The sequence below is a fragment of the Crinia signifera genome, chromosome 7 (assembly GCF_055691185.1).
Source record: "Crinia signifera chromosome 7, ASM5569118v1, whole genome shotgun sequence".
NCBI lineage: Eukaryota > Metazoa > Chordata > Amphibia > Anura > Myobatrachidae > Crinia > Crinia signifera.
In genome coordinates, this window is record NC_139223.1 from 122,972,233 (window position 1) to 122,992,628 (window position 20,396).

The following is a 20,396-nucleotide window of genomic DNA, read 5'->3' on the forward strand; positions in this document are numbered from 1 at the left end:
TATGACCACTGGTCAGAACAGGAATTGAATTAACACTAAGCATAATAGTTCAGTATTGTTAACCTCTTCTGTGGTAGCATGGACGTTCTTATACATAAATAACACAGGGGGGATGCTCTAACATCCGCACCCCAGCTCCGCCCCCTATCGCCACACTTCGCATTTATAATTATCGCATACGCAGTAACATATGCGATAATTATGGCAAAGGACAGCTCTTGCGTTAAGAGCTGTCCTTTGCGATAGAGTCAGCGGGTTCCATGGGGACCCGGTGGCTCTCCTGTCCCTCCCTTAAGCGCTGGGCTCTCCTCCTCCCTGCACCCGGAAGAGGATCAGTGCAGGGAGGAGGAGGTCACAGGTCCTGGCAGCACAGCTTTGTGCTGCCCGGACACAGGTGAGAGGGGGGGCGATGCGGGGCGGCGGTGGATCGGCGCGGGGCGACGGAGGGTTGCGGTAGAAGCCCATAGGCTTCTATGGGGCATCACCACATTTTTCTGGCGATGCCCCTCGCCGCGGTAACCTGGCGGGGGATGCTTACAGCATCCCAAAATGCGGTAAAAACCCAGATGACGGGTGTTTTACCGCATTTTTAGCTTAGAGAATATCCCCCACAGTCTGATCAGGAATGCTGGACACTTTGTACTCTCTTAAAAAACATTTCAGTGCAAGTTCATTAGATCAGGAACACTTTAGCTTCTGTCCACTTACTGCACCTATCCCTCCTCATTGTGGGGGAGATTCTGGGTTTTTTACTGCATTTTTGGATGTAAGCATCCCCCGCCGGGTTACAATCTGGCGATGCCCCATAAAAGCCTATGGGCTTCTACCGCAGCCCCACACGGACCCCCGCCGCCCCGCCCCCACCTCTCACCTGTGTCCGGGCAGCACAGAGCTGTGCTGTCTGGACTTGTGACCTCCTCCTCACTGATCCTCTTCCGGGTGCAGGGAGGAGGAGAGCCCGGCGCAGCAGCAGCAGCGCTGGGTAAGGGAGGGAGGGGAGTATACACAGCATGATTATAAAACCCATCTGAAGTATTACATTCTGAGCTTCTGTTATAATAAGGAAGGTGAATTGGAGAGGACTTGTAGCTATAGAGCAATGTAGTACCAGTACCAAAAAGTGAACATGAGAGTAACCTACACGAAGGTGAAGACAGCGATGATGGAAACGGTGACCAGTAATTGGACTGATATGATGGCGTAAACCTGGAAGAGATGAACACGAGTTGGTAGCCAACAATATTAAGTGAAAAAAGAAATAGTGATTAATCAATGCAACAACAAACAACAAGCCCAGAAGTGTAATATTCTTAATAAACGTTTTCCATAATATCCACAAAAACATATACATGCTAAACACATGCACCGATTGGCCATAATTCAACTGGTGCAGAGGATGCTGCGTATCGGCAGTAACGAGGTGATACTGAATGCTGTATCCTGTGCTCCAACCAAGGCATGCAGAAGTGCTAGTCCATCAGTGGCCACAGGTCAGATGGGGCACGCTGTACATGTTGGACACCAGGTATAACTTCTGGGGTAGGGTATAACCTTTATTTTTCCCAAGACTAAACTGATGGTCACTACACCATGTTGTGGGCTTCCATGGCAGTTACAAACTGATTGGCTGGAACTTCCTCTCTAACACTTTATCACTCTCCAAGGCTGGGTACATCACCCCCATAATCTTATTGTTATTACCAAACATTTGACAATTGCACATCCCTGCGTGATACCTCTTTCACTCCGCATATGGGACCCAGGTAATTGCCAGGTTGGTGACGTGTCGACCTGGGTCGAGGTGCAATGCGAAAGCACCAAAGCTTATAACCCAGGTTGACTAACCTGGCAATTTGACCCGAGTTTTAAGAAAGGTTAAACAAGGGTCGCCCTCTGTATAACTTGATTTAATGTGAAAGTGCTGGACCCAGGTCCGACCTGGGATTGAGACCCCATGTCTGATCCAGCATTGCAATGTGAAAGAGGTATGATTGTCAAATGACTTATCAAATTTCTCCATTATTCTATTAGTGCCCTCCCTTCCTTTGTCTAGAATTATTTCTGGTTTCTGATGAATATATTGTCACCTTATAATTAATAAAATAATGGTAACTACTTGTAAATGACAGCAAAGGTGACCACTTACCCTGCGGATGAAAGCATGACGAACGGCTTTATCATTAAATGTGCCAAATTGTTCCACATCCGTTGTGTTGTATGTATTTGCATCACCTGCAGAGAGGAGCTTCATAAGTTACAGGGTATCTAAATATAAAGCTATTTCTAACTATCATTTGTTAACAAACAGGTGATTCATAATGACAAGCTGCTAGTGAACACAGTGCCATAGCACCCCTGTGCATGTAACCTAACTTGAATCCGACCATTACTTAGTAGCTTCAGATGTGGCACACACTAGAGGCAGAACTACAATTGGTGCAGCAGGTGCAGTGCCCCAGGGTCCCTGAGTACTAAGGGGTCCACTCCTAACCCAGTCACCCTCTTCCTGTCAGCCACTGTTTTTTCCTCTCACACTCTGCCTCCCCCTGCCAACCTCTGCCTCTCCCTGTTACACTGCTGTGTTGCATATTCTGAACTTGAGTTGGGGTGAAGGAAGAGGAAGGGGGGGGGGGGGGGGGGGGGAGGATTACATTTTTACTCCTGGGCTCACCATCCACAAGTTCCGCCACTGGTGCACACAGAGACAGAAGGCAGAGTTGGAGGCCTAATGAGCATCATTGAAGAAAAGTACAGACAGAGGATTTGTGCACATGTGCACAGCTATAGATGCATACTGGTTCGCACCAGTTCTATTTGCACCTGTTCTATATCAGACTTAAATAACGGACACTTACGTATCACTTGCGTTGTTTAACATTTATGCTATGTGCAAATAAAATCATCACAAATAGACAGAAACACAAAAATCTCTGTAAGCAAAAAGAAGTACGTCTTGAAAACACCAAACAGAGGTTTTCTTGAATGTGCTCAAAAAACCCTAATCTATGCCTGAGCGAGGGGGAAAGCACCAATCAGTGTCAGCGGAGAGTTTGTAAACAGCCACTCAGAAGCGGTGTGGTCATGATCATTGACTATTTGCACCTGGCCTGACCACACACATAATATGGCTTTCCCATGGTGCATAGCTGTGCTAACATGCCCTTATTGTAATTGGCCCACTTTAGAACACACTCACCCACCCAAGGCACAGGCAGGTATAAGTGGCAGCATCACAGCACTCACTTAAAGCAGACTAAGAGGCCAATTCAGACCCGTTTGTTCGGGTTGGAATTCGGCCCATGTCTGGTGGTGGGTGGTTTGCGCATGTGCGAATATGCGCACGAGCAAATGGCTTTGGCGACTTTCACCCTTGCCACGCCGTTCGCTCCGGACAGGGCGGTCCGAGGGCGGGCAGCAGCTAGAGAAATAACAGCATTTTATGGGAATGCCGGCGTGGAGCAGGCAGCTGATATCACATGACGTCAGCACCCGCCCCCTTTTTGGCGATCTGCAGCCGGAATAAAAGTCAGTTCAGACTGACTTTTATTACCAAAGGGGAGAGAAATCATTTGATGGTGTGCGACGATCTAATGATTTCTCTCCCGTTCGACCGCATGCGAGGGGATGTGTTAGGGAAAACATCTCCTCGCATGCTAGCGACGGGATTCAAGTGTGGGGGGGGGGGTTGCTCCATACCTATAGCCATGCTGATGACAGCTTATTTGCCAGATACAGCGATATATGTGTGAGTGCAGCCTAGCAGATCTGTAGCAACGCTTACATCAATAATTCCTAGCGAGTGGACGAGTGGATGTGCAGAACATTATTCAGCAAACCAGATGGCTGGAACACATAATGGTATACATTCCTTCTTTGTGCAGTATTTGTGACTGGCTTGTTTGGACATATCTTCAATATAAACCAGATCACTACATCTCCTATTTTCCCTCACATTTCTCTTATACTCTCTCTATAATGTACAGTAACCCTTAAAGTACAGAGATTATATATTAATAAATAAATATATATATATATTATTTTTTTTCATAGGATTGAGCACAACATAAATGTAGACAGTTAAAGTTACATTTGTTCTAAATGATATACAGATGCAGTAAACATTTGTTTCGCAAAATAACAAATCAATGCAGTTTTGATCATTTTACAGCACTAGTACAGGTAAGCTTGGGTGGAGATGGCTGGAAGACCAGTCACAGCTAGACCTGTGATCAGTGTGCAGATAATTACTGCTAGATGTCTATATTGTAGGATTGGTATATGGATATAAGCAGGTATCTATGGTAAAAGGTACATGATTACATAAGTGAAAGTTTACCTCCGTGGAAGGGCACATTAGGTAGCATCGGCATCACTGGCTTTGGGGGCTCATTATGTCCGGGTTCTGGGTGGCCCCCAGGTTGAGGGTACCCATCAGGGGAATAGAATCCACCTGGCTGTGGGTAGAATGCAGGCGGCTGCCCATAGGGTGGTGGATAACCACCAGGCTGACCACTGGATGGGTACGCACCAGGCTGTGGGTACATTCCTGGGTTATTCAAGGGATCCCGATCATTGTATGGTGGTGGGGCATTTGGATAGGACATTGCTGAATGATAATCACCAAATGAATGTTGAATGTGTGACCTAAAAAAGAATAGAAAGCTAAAAGTTATTCATTTTCATCACAAACGTGATTAAAAAAAAACCACCAAAATGTTTCTGTGAGGTTTAGCTGCACTCTGAGGCGAATACACTTCAAGAGCATCTATTTATTACAAAAAGTGGTTCAGTCAAATCAGCATTTTTGGAGAGTGAAACTAATGCTATATTGTATCCACATACATATAGTACCGGTGTAATTAGGACAATGACAATGCAGTAAGTATATATTTCCTACACAAACATTTTCCTCTTCACATACAATGCTGATAGTCATAAACTTCTGAAAATTCTATTACAAAATATCTTAAATTCTGTCATTACAAACACACTTTTACATCAATATTGAACACATAATAAATGCAGGGCTGCCACTAGGAATTTTGGGGCCCAGGACAATGAATCCCTTCAGTGGTGGGGTTTTTTTTTTTTGGGAGCGCTCCCCACTCGGCGAGTTTTTTATGGGGAGCGCTCCCTGTCGGCGGCACTGAATAAATGTATCCACTTGTAACTGTAACTAGTGCTCTGTTTAGCTGTGTGATTCTGGACAATAAAAATAATTACAATTAATAAGCAATACACAGATTTTGGATATTTGATATATTACAGTATATTAATCAATAAGGGTGGCAGATGACTGTCTGGCAGTCGAGATCCCAACAATCAGAATACCAACGTCGAAATCCAGACTGTTCGACTGCCAGACCAGCAGGGGATATTATCCCTCCTGGGGGTCCACGACCCGCATAGATGGAGAATAGAACCTGTGGCGAGCGTGGGCAACGCCCAGAACTATTCAATAACAAGCCGATTTTCGCATGCAGTAAGCCAACAGATAATGCGCGTTTACCCACATCCAGGTGGTGCCTGCAGCTAAGGGGTAAAGTTCTTGCAGTGGCAGCAGTAAGGGCAGATGGCACCACTTTTCTGCTAATTTCTACTCTCACCATGTTCAGTGCAGCCTGCAGGCAAACTGCAGGCTGCAATCCAATCACCCTGTGCACTGCAATAAGCCTGTGGTATCATGCACCACAGCCATTCTGCATGTGGAAATCAAACTTCAGCAAATAAACTGCAGAAACCTTGTGTTTTAGGTGCAAAATAGGATGTCTCCTATTCAATGGCATGTATTCAATGCTCCTATGTCGCTGTAAATAACGGTGAGTGTGCATGTTTTTTGGAGAGTAGTGAACTTTTCTCTCCTATTTTGTGCTTCCCTGTATTCAGCTCTGTTGCTTCTCCAAAAATATTTTGCGAAGCTAACTCAGTTCACCCTGCACTTCTCCCCATGTCTGTTCAATGGGGATTTTAGTAGTGTATTCAATGCACAAATTGCGAGTCCTGCACAAATTGCGAGTCCTGCTGGTTTCTTTTTTTAGAGATGTTCTCCATTTTTCCCTCGGCATCTTTTTTAGGTGAACTGTAGGGCTATCTTTGTTAAAGTTGTTATTTTTTTTGTTTTTTATGGCTTATAAATTAAAAAAAATGTACTCTAATGTATTTATTGCAAGTGCCATAATGCTGTACTTCTATATTAATTTATTTGGAATTTAATAAGTTATTTTAATGGTAACCAATAAGAAATCATTTTGGAATGCTCCTAGTAATTTCCCATGCTTCCTCTCTTCTTCCTCACCTAACCCCCAAACAGGCTTTTAAACACGCTAACAATTATAAAATAAATTAAATAAAAACACAGGGCAAAGAAACAATGCTAAAAGCACAACACAAGGATAAAGGCCAAACAGAACAAAATACACCCGTCTGCACAAACCCAATTAAAATAGTCACACAGCCATTTGTTGTAAAATAAATACTGAACAAAACATTTACCTTTCTAAACCTTTGTAAAAAAATACAAGTCCACAAATGTGAGGAACACAAGCTGCTGAGATGAACACACACTGCTCAGGAATATCCCACTCTGACCAGCTCACGTGGAGAGCAGGAGAAAGCAGAAGTCTCCAGTTACAGCACTCCCATTTGAACTCGCATAATTATGCTAAGTTCGCAAAAGGGGCCGGCGAGCTGGCCACAAGTTGAATACTGAGGAAGTCAGAAATGAGGAGATAAGAAAAAGTGCAGAGCACTTCAGCGAGATCACAGGGACACAGAACAGTGAGCGGTGAGCCAGACTCTCAAAAAACTCTGGCATATATTCAATGCCGTGGGCGAGCGGTGACTGCGAGCAGGACTTTTTGCTCGCTGTCACCGCTCACCCTGTCAGTATTCAACTGACCCCCCTCCTTCGCAAATTCCCCCTCGCTCCGTTTTTTGAGTGAGGGGGAATTTGCGAATGTGCCTCCAAAAGCTGCGAGAGCCGAGGCTAATTACAGCGAGTTTGCTGCACTAGCCGCGGCTCTCGCAGTTTAGGGGAATCCTTGCAGTTCTGTGACTGCGAGGATTCCCCCGGAACGTTGCATAGTGCGAGCGGCCGGCGCGGGGGTTAAACTGCGAGGATCACTGGTTTTCTGTGATCCTCACAGTTTAACCCCCTCACCGGCCGCTCGCACCGGCATTGAATACTGACCCTTATTGTAAAAAGACAGTAGACTCCTAGCTCCCCAATCCGCCAATTAATTAATAAAAAGGCAATACTACTTATTTTTAACAATCAATAACACAATCCTATACATTTTATTTCCACCACTGTGTGTTGCCGACAGACCACTTTAAGCACAGGAAAGGGCGTGCATGTTTACAGGACCTCCTCCCAGCCAATGGGAATGGGGTGCAATAATGTGTCATGGGTACAATGCACTGCAAAGATATAGTCCATATCCAGTGTCCACCAGCAAATACTACATTATTCATCTTTCAGGAAGACCAATGTTTTCTTTCCCCTAGATCCTCAGGAAAGGAATCCACAGTCCTTGAATGATGCTCATTTGCCAATATTTGTTAGGAGTGATTTTTATAATCTGAGCAGCTGCATGTAGTGGTGGTGTGTGTGTGTGCAAGGGGGGAGTAACAATTTTGTGCAATATATGCTGTAATATACACAATAGCATAATTGTAGATCCTGTTTCCGAATGCTTCTGCGGTTACCATCATAATAGCGAACCTACTGTAGAGAGAACGGTAATAGGTTCCAGATTCAGGCATTCTTAACATGGTCCTCACGGCACACCAACAGTGCATTGTTGCAACAGTCCATTCAACAGTCCAGGCTTCAGCACAGATGGTAAATTAAAATAACTTGGATATGAATTAAGGGGCAGATGTATTAATCTGCCCCTAACGTTGTTAAAATAATGAGTCCTGCTTCTCCTGCATAACGTGGAGAAACGGGCACTTGCAGCAGTTGAATGTATTAAACCCCCCAGCACCAATAAGGAGAGCCGTTATGCCCAGCATTAACGGCTCTCATTATCGGCAATCCTGTGCATGCGCGATCGCACTTCCCCCCGGACGGCTGTAATGGGCATGTGCAAGATCTTGCTATTACCATGAGATCTTCCAGCACAGCCCAGAGCCAACAGCAGAGCTAGCTTCGTTGCAGTGGGGATTGGACGCCATCACTGAGAGCTGGCAAAGCGGTCGGGGCGATTTAACGCCTAGGCAGCTGTGAATACATCGCCCTGGTCGCTAAATACTGGGATGGGGGGATTGCAGGGGACAGCACACTCGGCGGTGTACCTAGCGCATGTTGGGTGCACTGTTCGTACATAAAAAAAAAAAAAAAAACTTAATTCCCCCCAGTTAACCAGCGTTAAGTGCAGAAATGTACTTAACGCTGGTTAATACATCTGCCCCTAAGTCACCTGTGCTCAAGCCTGGATATCACTAAAACCTGCACTGTTGGTGTGCTTGAGGACCAATGTTTGGAATGCCTGTTCTAGATGTTCCAAGATGTTGAACAGAGCACTGTTGGTCACGGCTGTAGCAAAGCCTCACCAACTATGGCTTATGTTTCAGAAATGTGTTGGTGTAATTCTGGTCCTTTATGAATAATAGTACTTAAGGGGAACTCCTCCTTCAGATGGACACTATTACCAGGCAGCTTTATTTCCTTTGCCAATCTTAGGATCTTATATGAATTTACCGGGCCAGGACTTACTTCTTGTAATACACCACGGTTGAGTAATACATACTCCAACAATATGAAACTAGAGCAAAACTGAGTTCTAAGAAACCTTCGTAGACAGTAAGTACTTTTGGGGTGTGGTACAGGGCGTCCGACAGTCTGTATCCCGACAGTCATTAGCCCGACGTCGGGATCCCGACTGCCCAGACCCAGACAGCATGGTGAGCACAACGAAGCCCCTTGCGGGCTCGCTGCCACCTATTCTCTCCTCTCTCTATGGGGTTGTGGACCCCCACGAGGGAAAATAGCAGGTGGCCGTCTGTTTTGACAGTCGGAATCCCGACGTCGGGTAAATGCCTGTTGGGATCCTGACTGTCGGGACCCCGTACGGCACCCATACCGTATTTTCCGGCGTATAAGACGACTTTTTACCCCAGAAAAAAATGCCTCCAAGTGGGGGGTCGTCTTATACGCCGGGTGCACGGCGTGACATACTGGTATTATTATTTTCCGGGTGCGTCATACAATTATTACAGGGTAGCTCTCCCACCCCCCTCTTATGCATACGGTACCTTGAAATAATAGTATCCAGGTATGCCAGCGCTGCTCCTTCCGTTCTGCCTAACCGCCGGTCACGTTGAGCATTGAAGTCGGCGGCAGGCTCGGGTGTTTTCGGCGCGGCTCGGGAGGACTTGTGTGCCTGAGCGCTCCCGAGTCCCCCCGAGCCGTGCCGAAAATACCCGAGCCTGCCGCCGACTTCAATGCTCAACGTGATCGGCGGTTAGGCAGAACGGAAGGAGCAGCGCTGGCATACCTGGATACTCTTATTTCAAGGTACCGTGTGCATAAGAAGGGGGGTTGGGGGGGCTGAGGAGAGCTACCCTACAATATATTTTATGCCTGGGGGGGGGGGGGGGGGGACAGCGGCATGAGGGGGTCTTAAAACTTTATGTGGTGGGTTTTGCTGGGGCAGGACAAACCTGCCCTGATAGGTTTGTCCTGCCCCAGCAAAACCCACCACTCAAGGGGTTAATATATGGTACGGTACTATAATACTGGTCCCTGCTCCCTGTCTGCCCTCCCTGTCTCCCTGACTCCATGTCAATAGCAGCAGTCTGTGGAAGGTGTGCGGAAGAGGGGGTAGTCTTTTACAGCGAGTATATAACAAACTCTGTATTTTGAGTGGAAATGTTGGGGGGTCGTCTTATACGCCGAGTCGTCTTATACGCCGGCATATACGGTACTTTTGCCGCCTTCATAATGGCAGAAAAAACTTGCTTGGCAGCCAATAACATATTCTCCCTTTGGTTCATATTTTCAAACCAGCAGCCAGGAGCTCTGGCCATGGAAGGATATTCACAAAAGGGTTAAAATATGACAAAATTGCATCGCCAAAACGCAAAAAAAGGCTTTGTCAGTTTGCGGCAATTTGAAAACTTGGTGCAAATTGCCATCTTAAAATGCGTTCTCGTCAGCAGCAGATGTGCCTTGTATAGGTCACATACATTAACGGCAAGCTTTGACAAGTTGTTCGCCATATAGTTTATTTGCTACAAACGCATTCATGAATAGGCATCAATAAAACAGTGAAAACAACTGAATCACAGCAGAAACAATACACAACTTTTGAACTAAAGAAAATAATTTTTTTAAACATGTTCAAATAAAGACCGTTCGCAATATATGTGGGTGCAATGAAGCATTCCCCAAAGACACACAGTGGTACTAGTGTGAACACTCACCATTTGCAAAAAAGTATGGATTTCTCAAGCATATGTGTCTTTGCCCCCCAATTACATCTATTCGCAACTCTATTTCACCCATCTAGGAAAAAGCATGAGCAAGTAGCAGAATCAGGAAAATCTGCATGGGTTTACACATAGAACACAAGGACATTTTCTGGTCATGTGCTCAACAAATTCATGCATGTTTCTATACAAACAGGTATTAGTGTCTGAGAGTGTGGTATCAAGCCTTGGGGTAATATTTTTTGTACTAAAATAATGTAGCAGCGATGTCGATGGTGGCGCATGTGCAGCACAGCATCAGGGTATTTTTTCCGAAAAGTACGGCGATAGTGCTGCAGAGACCCATCGCAGGGATAGAGCTTTAGTGTAAGCTCTGTCCCTGCATTCAATAATGTATACATTCATGCAATGTACTCAATTATAGCACCGCAAGTTGGACCAATGGCATCACTGCACATCTGCATCCTCAGATGGTGATAATTGGGCCCCTTGGAGAAAGATAGTGGCAAGTGGAACTCAAAACAACCAATCAGCTTCTGTCATTTCATATACTTTGCTAAATAAATTAGAAGCTGATTGGTTGCTTTTGGCAACTTCTCCATTTTATCTCAATATAAAGCTTGGTGCATCTCCCCCTAAGGATCAACAACAGTGATCGCGAAAAAACCCCAAAATGATGGGTCCCTGGGACCCCTCACTTACAAAAATCGGGGTCCTACTTGACCTTTTCTGGGTCCCAACGGAATAAAGCCTCCTCTCCCCTTCCCCAGCATGGCACATACAGAAGCCTCCTCCATATGGCATATACCCTGAGCCAAGGGCCAGCCTGAGACTATTTTTTTAAGCAAACATAGATTTGGGCACCCCAAAACTGTGGCTATTGTGGGTTGGGGGAGGGGTAATCAATTGGCAATGTGCCCACTCACATAAAGCAAGATACACATATACTAGAAAAAGGCATAATGTCGGAATAGGGACACCTGTGCTGCACCAATCAGGATTCTGCCCCTGTCCATTGTTTCTAGAACAAAATAAAAGTAATGGCAGCAGGAACAGGAGGGATAGGGTTAGTGAAATCCCAGCAGAGTCTATAGGCTCCTCTCCTACAGGCAGCTCTGCCTGTTAAGAGTTAATTGGTGAGCTGCAGCCTCTCTGCCAGCCGTGCAGTGAGGGGAGGAGGGACAAGTGGGCCATTAACAGCCAGCACTCAGAGCCTAGAGGAGGTGACAGTGACACACAAGAGAGCAGCACCACGAGGTAGGAGGAGGGAAGTCTGCAGCCCGAGTCCTGCTAGCAATAAATCCCCTTACATGACACAGCCAAGCAGCCTGCTAAATGGACCACGCACCCCTCTTACCTCTACTTCTTCCCAGGTCTGCCCTGTCCTCACTGTCACACCTCCCTGGTTCTGGCGCCCAATGCTGGTTTAAGTTCCTCATGCTCCGTCCTCACACCAGCCGCAGCTCTGTTCCCCTGCTGAGCAGCTGCTTCCGGTATTGGCTCCAGCAGTCTGTTGTTGAGGCGCAGTGCAGGAGCCAGCTTACGTGGCTTCCGTGCACTGCTGCCTATGACTCTGCGGTGACAGGGACCCTTTCATTTTCGCGCCCAGCAGATGTGTGAAGCGGCCGTAAGTCACGCTGTGTCTTCTCCACGGTCGCATCACAACTGAGGGGGAAACAGATCCCTCTGCCCTTGTCACACATATTAATACGGCGTGCACGCCGAAATGGCTGGGTCCCAGGGGACTCAGCCATTCATTAAAAATTAGTCCCTGGTGCTCCAAAGTGGGTAAAATTCTTGCTATAGCGAGTATTTGCGAAGCCTGAACAATATTGCAGTTACAAATAATGGTTCTTAAAACCCAACACTGTATGTTATTATCAGGGAAATGTGCCAGATAACACCTGTTCTAACAATAATGAATCTAGTATCAAATTACAGACACTTTAATATAAGTTGTCACACCAGATTTTTCCTAAGCAACCACAAGAGAATTAATAACCCTTCACGGACAGGACTGAGGAGACACGGACAAGATGAAACACGTCTGGCCGCATGATTGGCCTTAAACCAAACCGCTAACCTTTACCCATAAGACATTTTAATCATGATTCATAACCAACCTATAAAATACAATGTCTCTAACTTATGTAATAACAGGGAAAAATGTACAGGCTGTAACTGAGTCACGCAGGTGATCTATGAAAAAGTTGACAACCAGAATGACGACATAGAAATTCCATCGACCCCTCTTGTTAATATTCACAAATGTCAAAATGTTCATTCCTTTAAATGTTAACCTATCCTTAACCATAAGACCGAAATGCACGGTTGACATTCTGGAGTTGACATGTTAAATGTCGACACATGCCCAGGTTGACATTTTAACCAAGGAAATTTCTATCATTATATAAAGTTAACCAAATCCTACCATTACAGTTCAGTTAAGGATAACCATGCTTGGGAATAGGTGACTTCAATAGTAGCAGCCAATTCATAGCTGCCTACGCTCCTGCATTCTGCAGGAGACTCCCTGAAATAGCAGCAATCTCCCTCTCTCCCTAATTAGTTTAGCAATCTCCCTCATTTCATCTAGCCCACATAACATAACAGATGTAGCTGGGCTAATCTTTGCAAGGGCTGGCGATTCTATCACCAGCCCCAACCAGCATCCGGCTACCGTGAAGCTTGCACGCCCCTTGGCAACGGAGCCTGACGCTGGTCCCCACCTTCTCCCCCACTATCGCCGCCGGTCCCCCTTGCCGCCCCGCCCCCCGAACTGGGCAGCGTCTCCCTGAAGCCGCCGTGTTACTGGGAAGCGTGTGCGCGTAAGACGCATGTGCTTCCCAGTCCCTATCACTCGCCAGTGAAAGGGATCTGGCAGGCGCTGGCCAAGGATGAAGCCTGCTACATCTGTATCTGGGATCAAGCATGAATAGAAATGCTGGCATATTTTTCCAATAAGAATCAGTGACATAAGCAGGTGTATTTACTAAATGGTGGCTTTCGATAGCCCCAGACTCAGAGGTGTGGTGCCATCAGAATGTAAAAAGTAACCAAGTTATACATAAAATACACCAGAATTTACATTTATAATTAAACCTTGTTTGTGCCGGGCAACTGGGAGAACCATCCGATTTTTGTGAGCATCCTATTCGGACATACTCGGCAGTTGTGATTAATACATCAAGCCTGGAGCGGACGTCACACACCCTCCCCTAAAACGCTAGGGAACACCTTTTTTTCAATAGGCACGCCTAGCCGTTTTTTTCTGACATGTCTGCATTATTCTTCGTCTAACGCAAACATTTCTTTGCCAACAGGCATTGTGCATGTACATGGTGGTCCATATGCATGTGCAGTGTATCCATAATCGGTTGTTGTGCGAATTCACATAGCAGCAATCATGGCTGAATCTGCCCCTAAATCATTAACGATGCACGTTTCTGTGGGTCGTTATGAACCCCCTCTGTCATCTGTACATGCAGACAAATCCTGACTATCTCATCAATGACAGCATGTTCCTGGATGTGGCCGCTGAACAATATCATTCATTGTGTATGTCCGAGTTCCAGGCAGTTCAGGGGAAAATTGTTAACGATATCGTTCATGGATGAGAAAGTGAAATGTGTACCCAGCTTCAGCATTTGCTGCAAACAGCTTCCATGGCAGATACAGTCAGTCATGTTATAAGTATATTTATAGGGACTGCACTGCAGCGTCAGTAACATTCTTTGTGCCGAATACGTAATGCGTATACTAAATGTAGTTTTATTACCCTGCTGTATAAGACTCTATGATCAGCGTTGTGCCACAAGTTCTGAACCAGCATTAAAATATGCAAAGTATTATCCTTGTACACTAAAGTGTTTGCATAAAAAGGTCATTAAAGCAGTATTTGGCGTAGGTTGTGACGGTAAAGCAAGGTGCGGCTCCAGGATAAACCTGGTAATGATTGGCTCTGAACAATCCTCCTTCTAAAAATAACTGACACCATACTTGTCTTAGGTACAATTCAGATTTATAAGAGCACCAGTCAGCTACACAGAGTGCAAGCAGTGATTGTGCAGATGGAACCACTATACAGTACAGAACCAAGACCAACCTTCGGATGCGTTGGTCATGAGGTGCCTCGGTGATGACTTGGCTCATTCCATAAAACAGCTGTCCACTTGTTCAGGAGACCAGTACATGTAGGTCTCTGGACCACTATTATTAGCCGCCATGCCCGGCAGTAAATGTGTTTTTTTTATTTTATTTAATGTATTTAAATTTCCAACTTACAAACTTGTATCTAACTGAAACTTTAGATGTAACATAAGACAACTGAAAGCACAGAGAAAATGCAGGGGTATCAGAGTAAATGAGAACGATATCAGAAGTAATTGAGAACGTCCATGACAAAATAAAAGCTCACCCACATATACACTGTCTCACCCTACCACTTCATTCACTGGGGCTTTGTAGATCTAAATATAGGGGAAATATATCAAACCATCTAAAGCTTTGGAAAAGAGGACAAGTTGAGAGCTAGAACATAGAAACCATTTATCAATTCCATTAAATAAAGGGATAGGAACCCGATTGTTTCTACAGGCAACGTCTCCACTCTAGAAGGTTTCATGCATCTCTCCCTACATCACTGTGTGTCAGGTGCCAACACTCCAGTGAGTTGCTTGGGAAAAAGTCACCGTGCGTCACACACAGTACGTTATGTAAATGTTACCAACCATCCATACAAATATTATTTACTGTAACGTCATTGGAGAGTGTTGTTAAAGTGTCCATTCTGTGCCTGACTGCTCCAGCCTTAAAGTTCATAGATCAGGATCCTTTCTGCTGCCAGATAAAAATATCCAGACACTCAGACAAATCTAAACACTGCATTCATAAGAAATAATGTAACGTTCCTGTTCAGGATTGTCTAATATGTGTATCTTTGCACTGCTTAGAAAGAGGGCAGATATTGTTTATATACACTTCCCATAAAGATGTGTGTGTGGGTTCTTCGACTATGGAGAAAAATAAGATTACTATTAGGGGTATTAGAGGGAATGGGAGTTTTTGGTGCCCCATGCACCACACAAAGCCCATATTTGGAGCTGGATACACCATACAAAGCTCCTGCCCAGAGCCTTTCGTACCATACAGCGCATAAATATAGAAACAACAACCCCAAGGGCACTATTCCCACAGATTTGCATGCCTCAATGTTTCCTCATTCCAGCCTGACCTACTATTGTTTTGAGCTGACTAGCTCCTTTAAGTGCCATCATATTAACCCATACTTGCCTACTTTTGAAAACTAGTTTCAGGGAGATTATAGTTGGTAGTAAAAGTTCGCAGAGCGCCCCATTGAGGGGGCATGTCATGCGCCACCCAAAGGATGTGTCTAGTTCCATATATGGAGAGACCTAGACTTGTGGGTGTGTACTGCTATATCTAAGAGGAAGCTTTTAAAATGACTTCTATCCAAATTTCTTAAGGAAATATTTGAAATCATGTTTTTTTTTCAAGTTGGCAATCAACTTAATATTTTTCTTTCAGTTTAATTCCATTAACCACAGTTAATCCATAATCTCCTACCCACCAGTATCCTTCAAAGAGACTCCCATTTGAATTCTGCCCAGAATTTTAAATAACAAACCAAAAGCTCGGTTTGCTAGGGATCCAATAAGGAGTTGATGATTTGCTGCAGTCACTGTGACTGCCCTGCTGGGGACGCATTAGTTGCTTGTTGGTCCCCTGGCAGAAGAGACAGCAGCAGAGCACAGTGACACATGATCACACAGTGTCTTCTTATGTCTGCGGTCGGTGTGTATGCAGTGAGTAATAGCGTCTGCTGCGTGATACTGTGCTGTGACAGAGGGTAATTATTATTAGTAATGGCTAGTTAAACACATTTAATTAATTAGAGTATCTAGTGCCTGCTAATGATTTGGAGGGTCCTCGGCTAGTGTTCATTCTAGCACCCGCTCTCTTTGAAAAAACATGCAGTTCATCATCCCTACTTGGGGTGTCACTGTCTGCTGTAGTGTTTCTAGCACATTGTGGTCTGTACATCATCAATGATATGCCAATCAGACCTGTACTAGAAACACCACAGCAGACAGCGACACCCCAGGCAGGGAACAGGAACTGCATTGGTTTTCAAACATAGCGGGTGCTAGAATGAACACTACTCGGCATCAGCAGGGATCCATCAGCAAGTGCATACACACTTAGCGATGCCAGTGGTGAGCAGGGCTGCCATCAGAAGTTGTGGGGCCTGGGACTGACAAAATATGTAGGCCCCCTTCAGTTACTCCACCGCATTTTAGCCAACTTTTAACACCCCTGGGCAGCAGGCTGCTTGACTAATGAAGGAGGCTCTGGCTGATGGGCTGGGGACGACCCATGGCAGGGGGGGGACCCATGGCAGCAGGAGGTATTTACACATAACCTGCACCACCCCCTCCTGCAGAAATATATACCTGAGCTGGCAGCTGAACAGTAAGAAAGGAATATGCCCAAAGAGCATGCTGAGACTCTCATGCACAGCGCTGTTCAGTACTCACTGCACCACTTGTCTTCAAGGAACAGACCCTAGAAAAGAGCAGCCACATCCCCTCAACATGCTAGGGACCCGGCACTACATATACCCCTTTTACACCAGAGGTTGGACCCGGGATATTGCCTCTCCAGTCAGGGGCAGGGCATGGTGTAAATGGGCTGAAAAAAAATAACACGGGTACTGTTCCCCGGGAATCTGACCCGGCAAATGTTCAGGGTCGGACACGGGGCTTATCCGGGGCTCAGGGTGGTGTAAATGGTCATTATCCGGGTTATTTGGCAGGGAGAAGGCCGCAAAGAGCTGATTGGTGCTTCTGCGGCTCTGGCAGATAGTGTCATCTGCCGGAGACCCGCACATGGAGCAGCGCAGCAGCAGCAGAAGCAGCGTTTCCACGCTGTGTGCAGACTGTGCCCTACACTACAGCAACAGTCTGTGCTGGAAGCACTCTCCCCAGTGAGTTTACAGCCTCATCTGCAGGAACACACGCTGGCTGTCACACAGTGTGTCCCAGTGTGTTACAAGTTTGTATTCATACGCATCTTCATCTTTCTTTATGAGAATACATTACATCTATAAAGATTCCAATGTATGATGATTTTATGCATATTTTCAGCTTAATAAAGCAAAAAAACTTGAGGAGTGTCATGTTCCATTTGTTGTGACCTCATCAACAGGCCAAAAATCCATTTTTTAATGACAGCAGCAAGGAAAGGCAGGGCTGATCCGTTTTCAGTGTAAAAGGGCATTACCCGGGAATAACCTGGATTGAAGTGCAGTGTAAATGGGGTCTGAGGCAGGGCATGCCCTGGTAATTTCCCGGGTTCAATTTCCCGGGTCCTACCCGGCATTCTGGTGTAAAAAGAGGAATTTGGTACTCACCGGTAATTCCGTTTCTCCTAATCCGCAGGGGACACTGCCTTATACCATGGGGATTGGGATGTGGTCTGGAGGAGCCGGCACTTTAAGAAAATCTGTCCTGCTGGCTACTTCCCCTCCCATTCCCCTCTAGACTCCAGTCTTACGGAAAAAACTGTGTCCGAGAGGAGAGGAGGCCCGGAACCTCAGAGAGGAAAGCCAACAGTTAATATTACCAACAAAAAAACCATCACCAGTGAAATCACTCAGACACACTTTCTTACTGGTCCATGCAGTAAATTAGACACAACCAAAAATATGATAAGAAAAAAAGAAGAAGCGCTGGGAGGGCGCGCAGTGTCCCCTGCGGATTAGGAGAAACGGAATTACCGGTGAGTACCAAATTCCTCTTTTCTCCCACATCCAGCAGGGGACACTGCCTTATACCATGGGGATATTACCAAAGCTACCCCCACGGGTGGGTCAGCGCTACTCTCCCTGCAACACGGCCCTGCCAAAATTTGCCTCTGGCCGTGCAAAAGTGTCAAATTTGTAAAACCTGACAAAAGTATTTGACCCTGCCCAAGTAGCCGCCCGGCATACCTGGGATAAGGACACTCCTCTGGCTGCCGCCCAAGACGTCCCCACTGACCTAGTGGAGTGGGCTGACACTCCTGCCGGAGTTGGCTGAGAAGCAAAACAATAAGCCTCTCGAATAGCTAGGCATATCCAGCGAGCTAATGTCGCCTTAGACGCTGGAGATCCCCTTTTTGCTGCATCATAAAGGACAAACAAGGAATCAGTCCTCCTGACCGATTCTGTACGTCGCACGTAGCACCTTAATGCTCGGACGACATCCAAGGATGCCAATTCTCCTGAAAATGCTGGTACTACAATCGGCTCATTAATATGAAATGCCGAGACAACCTTCGGTAAAAAATCCTGTCGAGTTCTGAGCTCCGCTCTGTCCGGATGGAAAACTAGAAAAGGCGAACGACAAGATAAGGCGCCTAGATCTGAGACTCTACGCGCTGAAGCTAACGCCAGAAGCATCAGAGTCTTCCATGTCAGATATCGTAGATCCACCACTTCCAAAGGCTCGAATCTTTCTGACCGTAGGAAATCCAAAACTAAACCAAGGTCCCATGGTTCTGTGGGTGCAGAAAAAGGTGGTCTTAATCTAAGCACCCCCTTCAAGAACGTCTGCACTTCTGGAATCAGAGCCAACCTTCTATGAAAGAAGACTGATAGAGCTGACACTTGAACCTTTAAAGTGCTCAAACTCAAACCAGACGAAAATCCTGATTGCAAAAAACGTAGAAACCGAGGCAAAGAGAATACTGCCTTTGGAAGCTGCTGACCCTCGCACCACACAATGTATGCCTTCCAGATCCTATGATAATGGGCTGAAGTGACATCCTTCCTTGCTCTCACCATCGTAGGAATTACTGCGGACGGAATACCTCGCCTTCTCAGTAATTCGGACTCAACAGCCAGGCCGTTAAATGAAGCCGACGTAAGCCTGGGTAAATGCACGGCCCTTGAAGAAGCAAATCCTCTCTCAGCGGTAGTCTGTATGGATCGTCCACCAGTAGGCCTCGCAGGTCTGCGTACCACGATCTCATCGGCCAATCTGGAGCGATCAGAATGACTATTGATGACTCTCTCTTGATCTTCTTGAGCAACCGAGGAAGAAGCGGGAAAGGCGGGAATGCATAGGCTAGCTTGAATTGCCACTGAACGGAGAATACGTCTGTCGCCACTGCCGCCGGGTCTCTGGACCGAGCAAAATACCGAGGCACCTTGTTGTTCCTTCTGGATGCCATCAGGTCGACCTGAGGCACCCCCCACCTGACCGTCAACTGGTGGAACACCTCTGGATTCAATTCCCATTCTCCGGGGTGAAGATCTTTCCGACTCAAATAATCCGCTTCCCAATTGTCCACCCCCGGGATGAACACAGCTGACAGGCTCAAGGCATGCCGCTCTGCCCACTGAAAAATTGGCCGAACCTCCTTCATTGCTGCACGACTCCTCGTGCCCCCTTGCCTGTTAAGGTAGGCCACTGCCGTGGCATTGTCGGATTGAACTTGGATCGCTCTTCCCTGAAGAAGCTGGGATGCATGAAACAATACCAACCGAATTGCCCTCAATTCGAGAATATTGATGTGAACCTGGGCTTCCTGCCAGGACCACCGACCCTGAAATGAATGACCCATGACCACCGCTCCCCAGCCTCTGGTGCTGGCATCGGTTGTCACCAATGTCCAATCCGTAGGACCGAATTGGCGACCCTCTGACAGATGGTCCCTGTCCAACCACCACAGCAAGGACAGCCTCGTACTGGGCTTCAGCCTTATCCGTTTTTTCATGTGGAGGTGAGACCCCGACCACTGGGAAAGGATATCCAACTGGAACTCCCTGGATCGGAACCTCCCGTATTGTAGGGCTTCGAACGAGGATACCATCTTCCCCAGAAGCTTGATGGCCAGATGAACTGTTAAGAATTTCTCTTCCAGTACCCGCTTCACCATTGTCTGCAGGGACAAGATCT

At 46.2% G+C, this 20,396-nt stretch overlaps 1 protein-coding gene across 1 annotated transcript in view; it reads right to left on the reverse strand.

Annotated features, from left to right (window-relative positions):
• The window catches only part of TMBIM1 (transmembrane BAX inhibitor motif containing 1), a 48,632-nt gene that overhangs the window by 15,192 nt on the left and 13,044 nt on the right, over nt 1-20,396 (reverse strand). Inside the window, exons 2-4 of the mRNA XM_083153700.1 lie at nt 4,337-4,644; nt 2,147-2,232; nt 1,142-1,206 (exon numbers count right to left, since the gene is read on the reverse strand). Coding sequence (XP_083009826.1) covers nt 1,142-1,206; nt 2,147-2,232; nt 4,337-4,604 — 419 coding nt within the window. The 5' untranslated portion in view covers nt 4,605-4,644. The remainder of the gene's footprint in view (nt 1-1,141; nt 1,207-2,146; nt 2,233-4,336; nt 4,645-20,396) is intronic.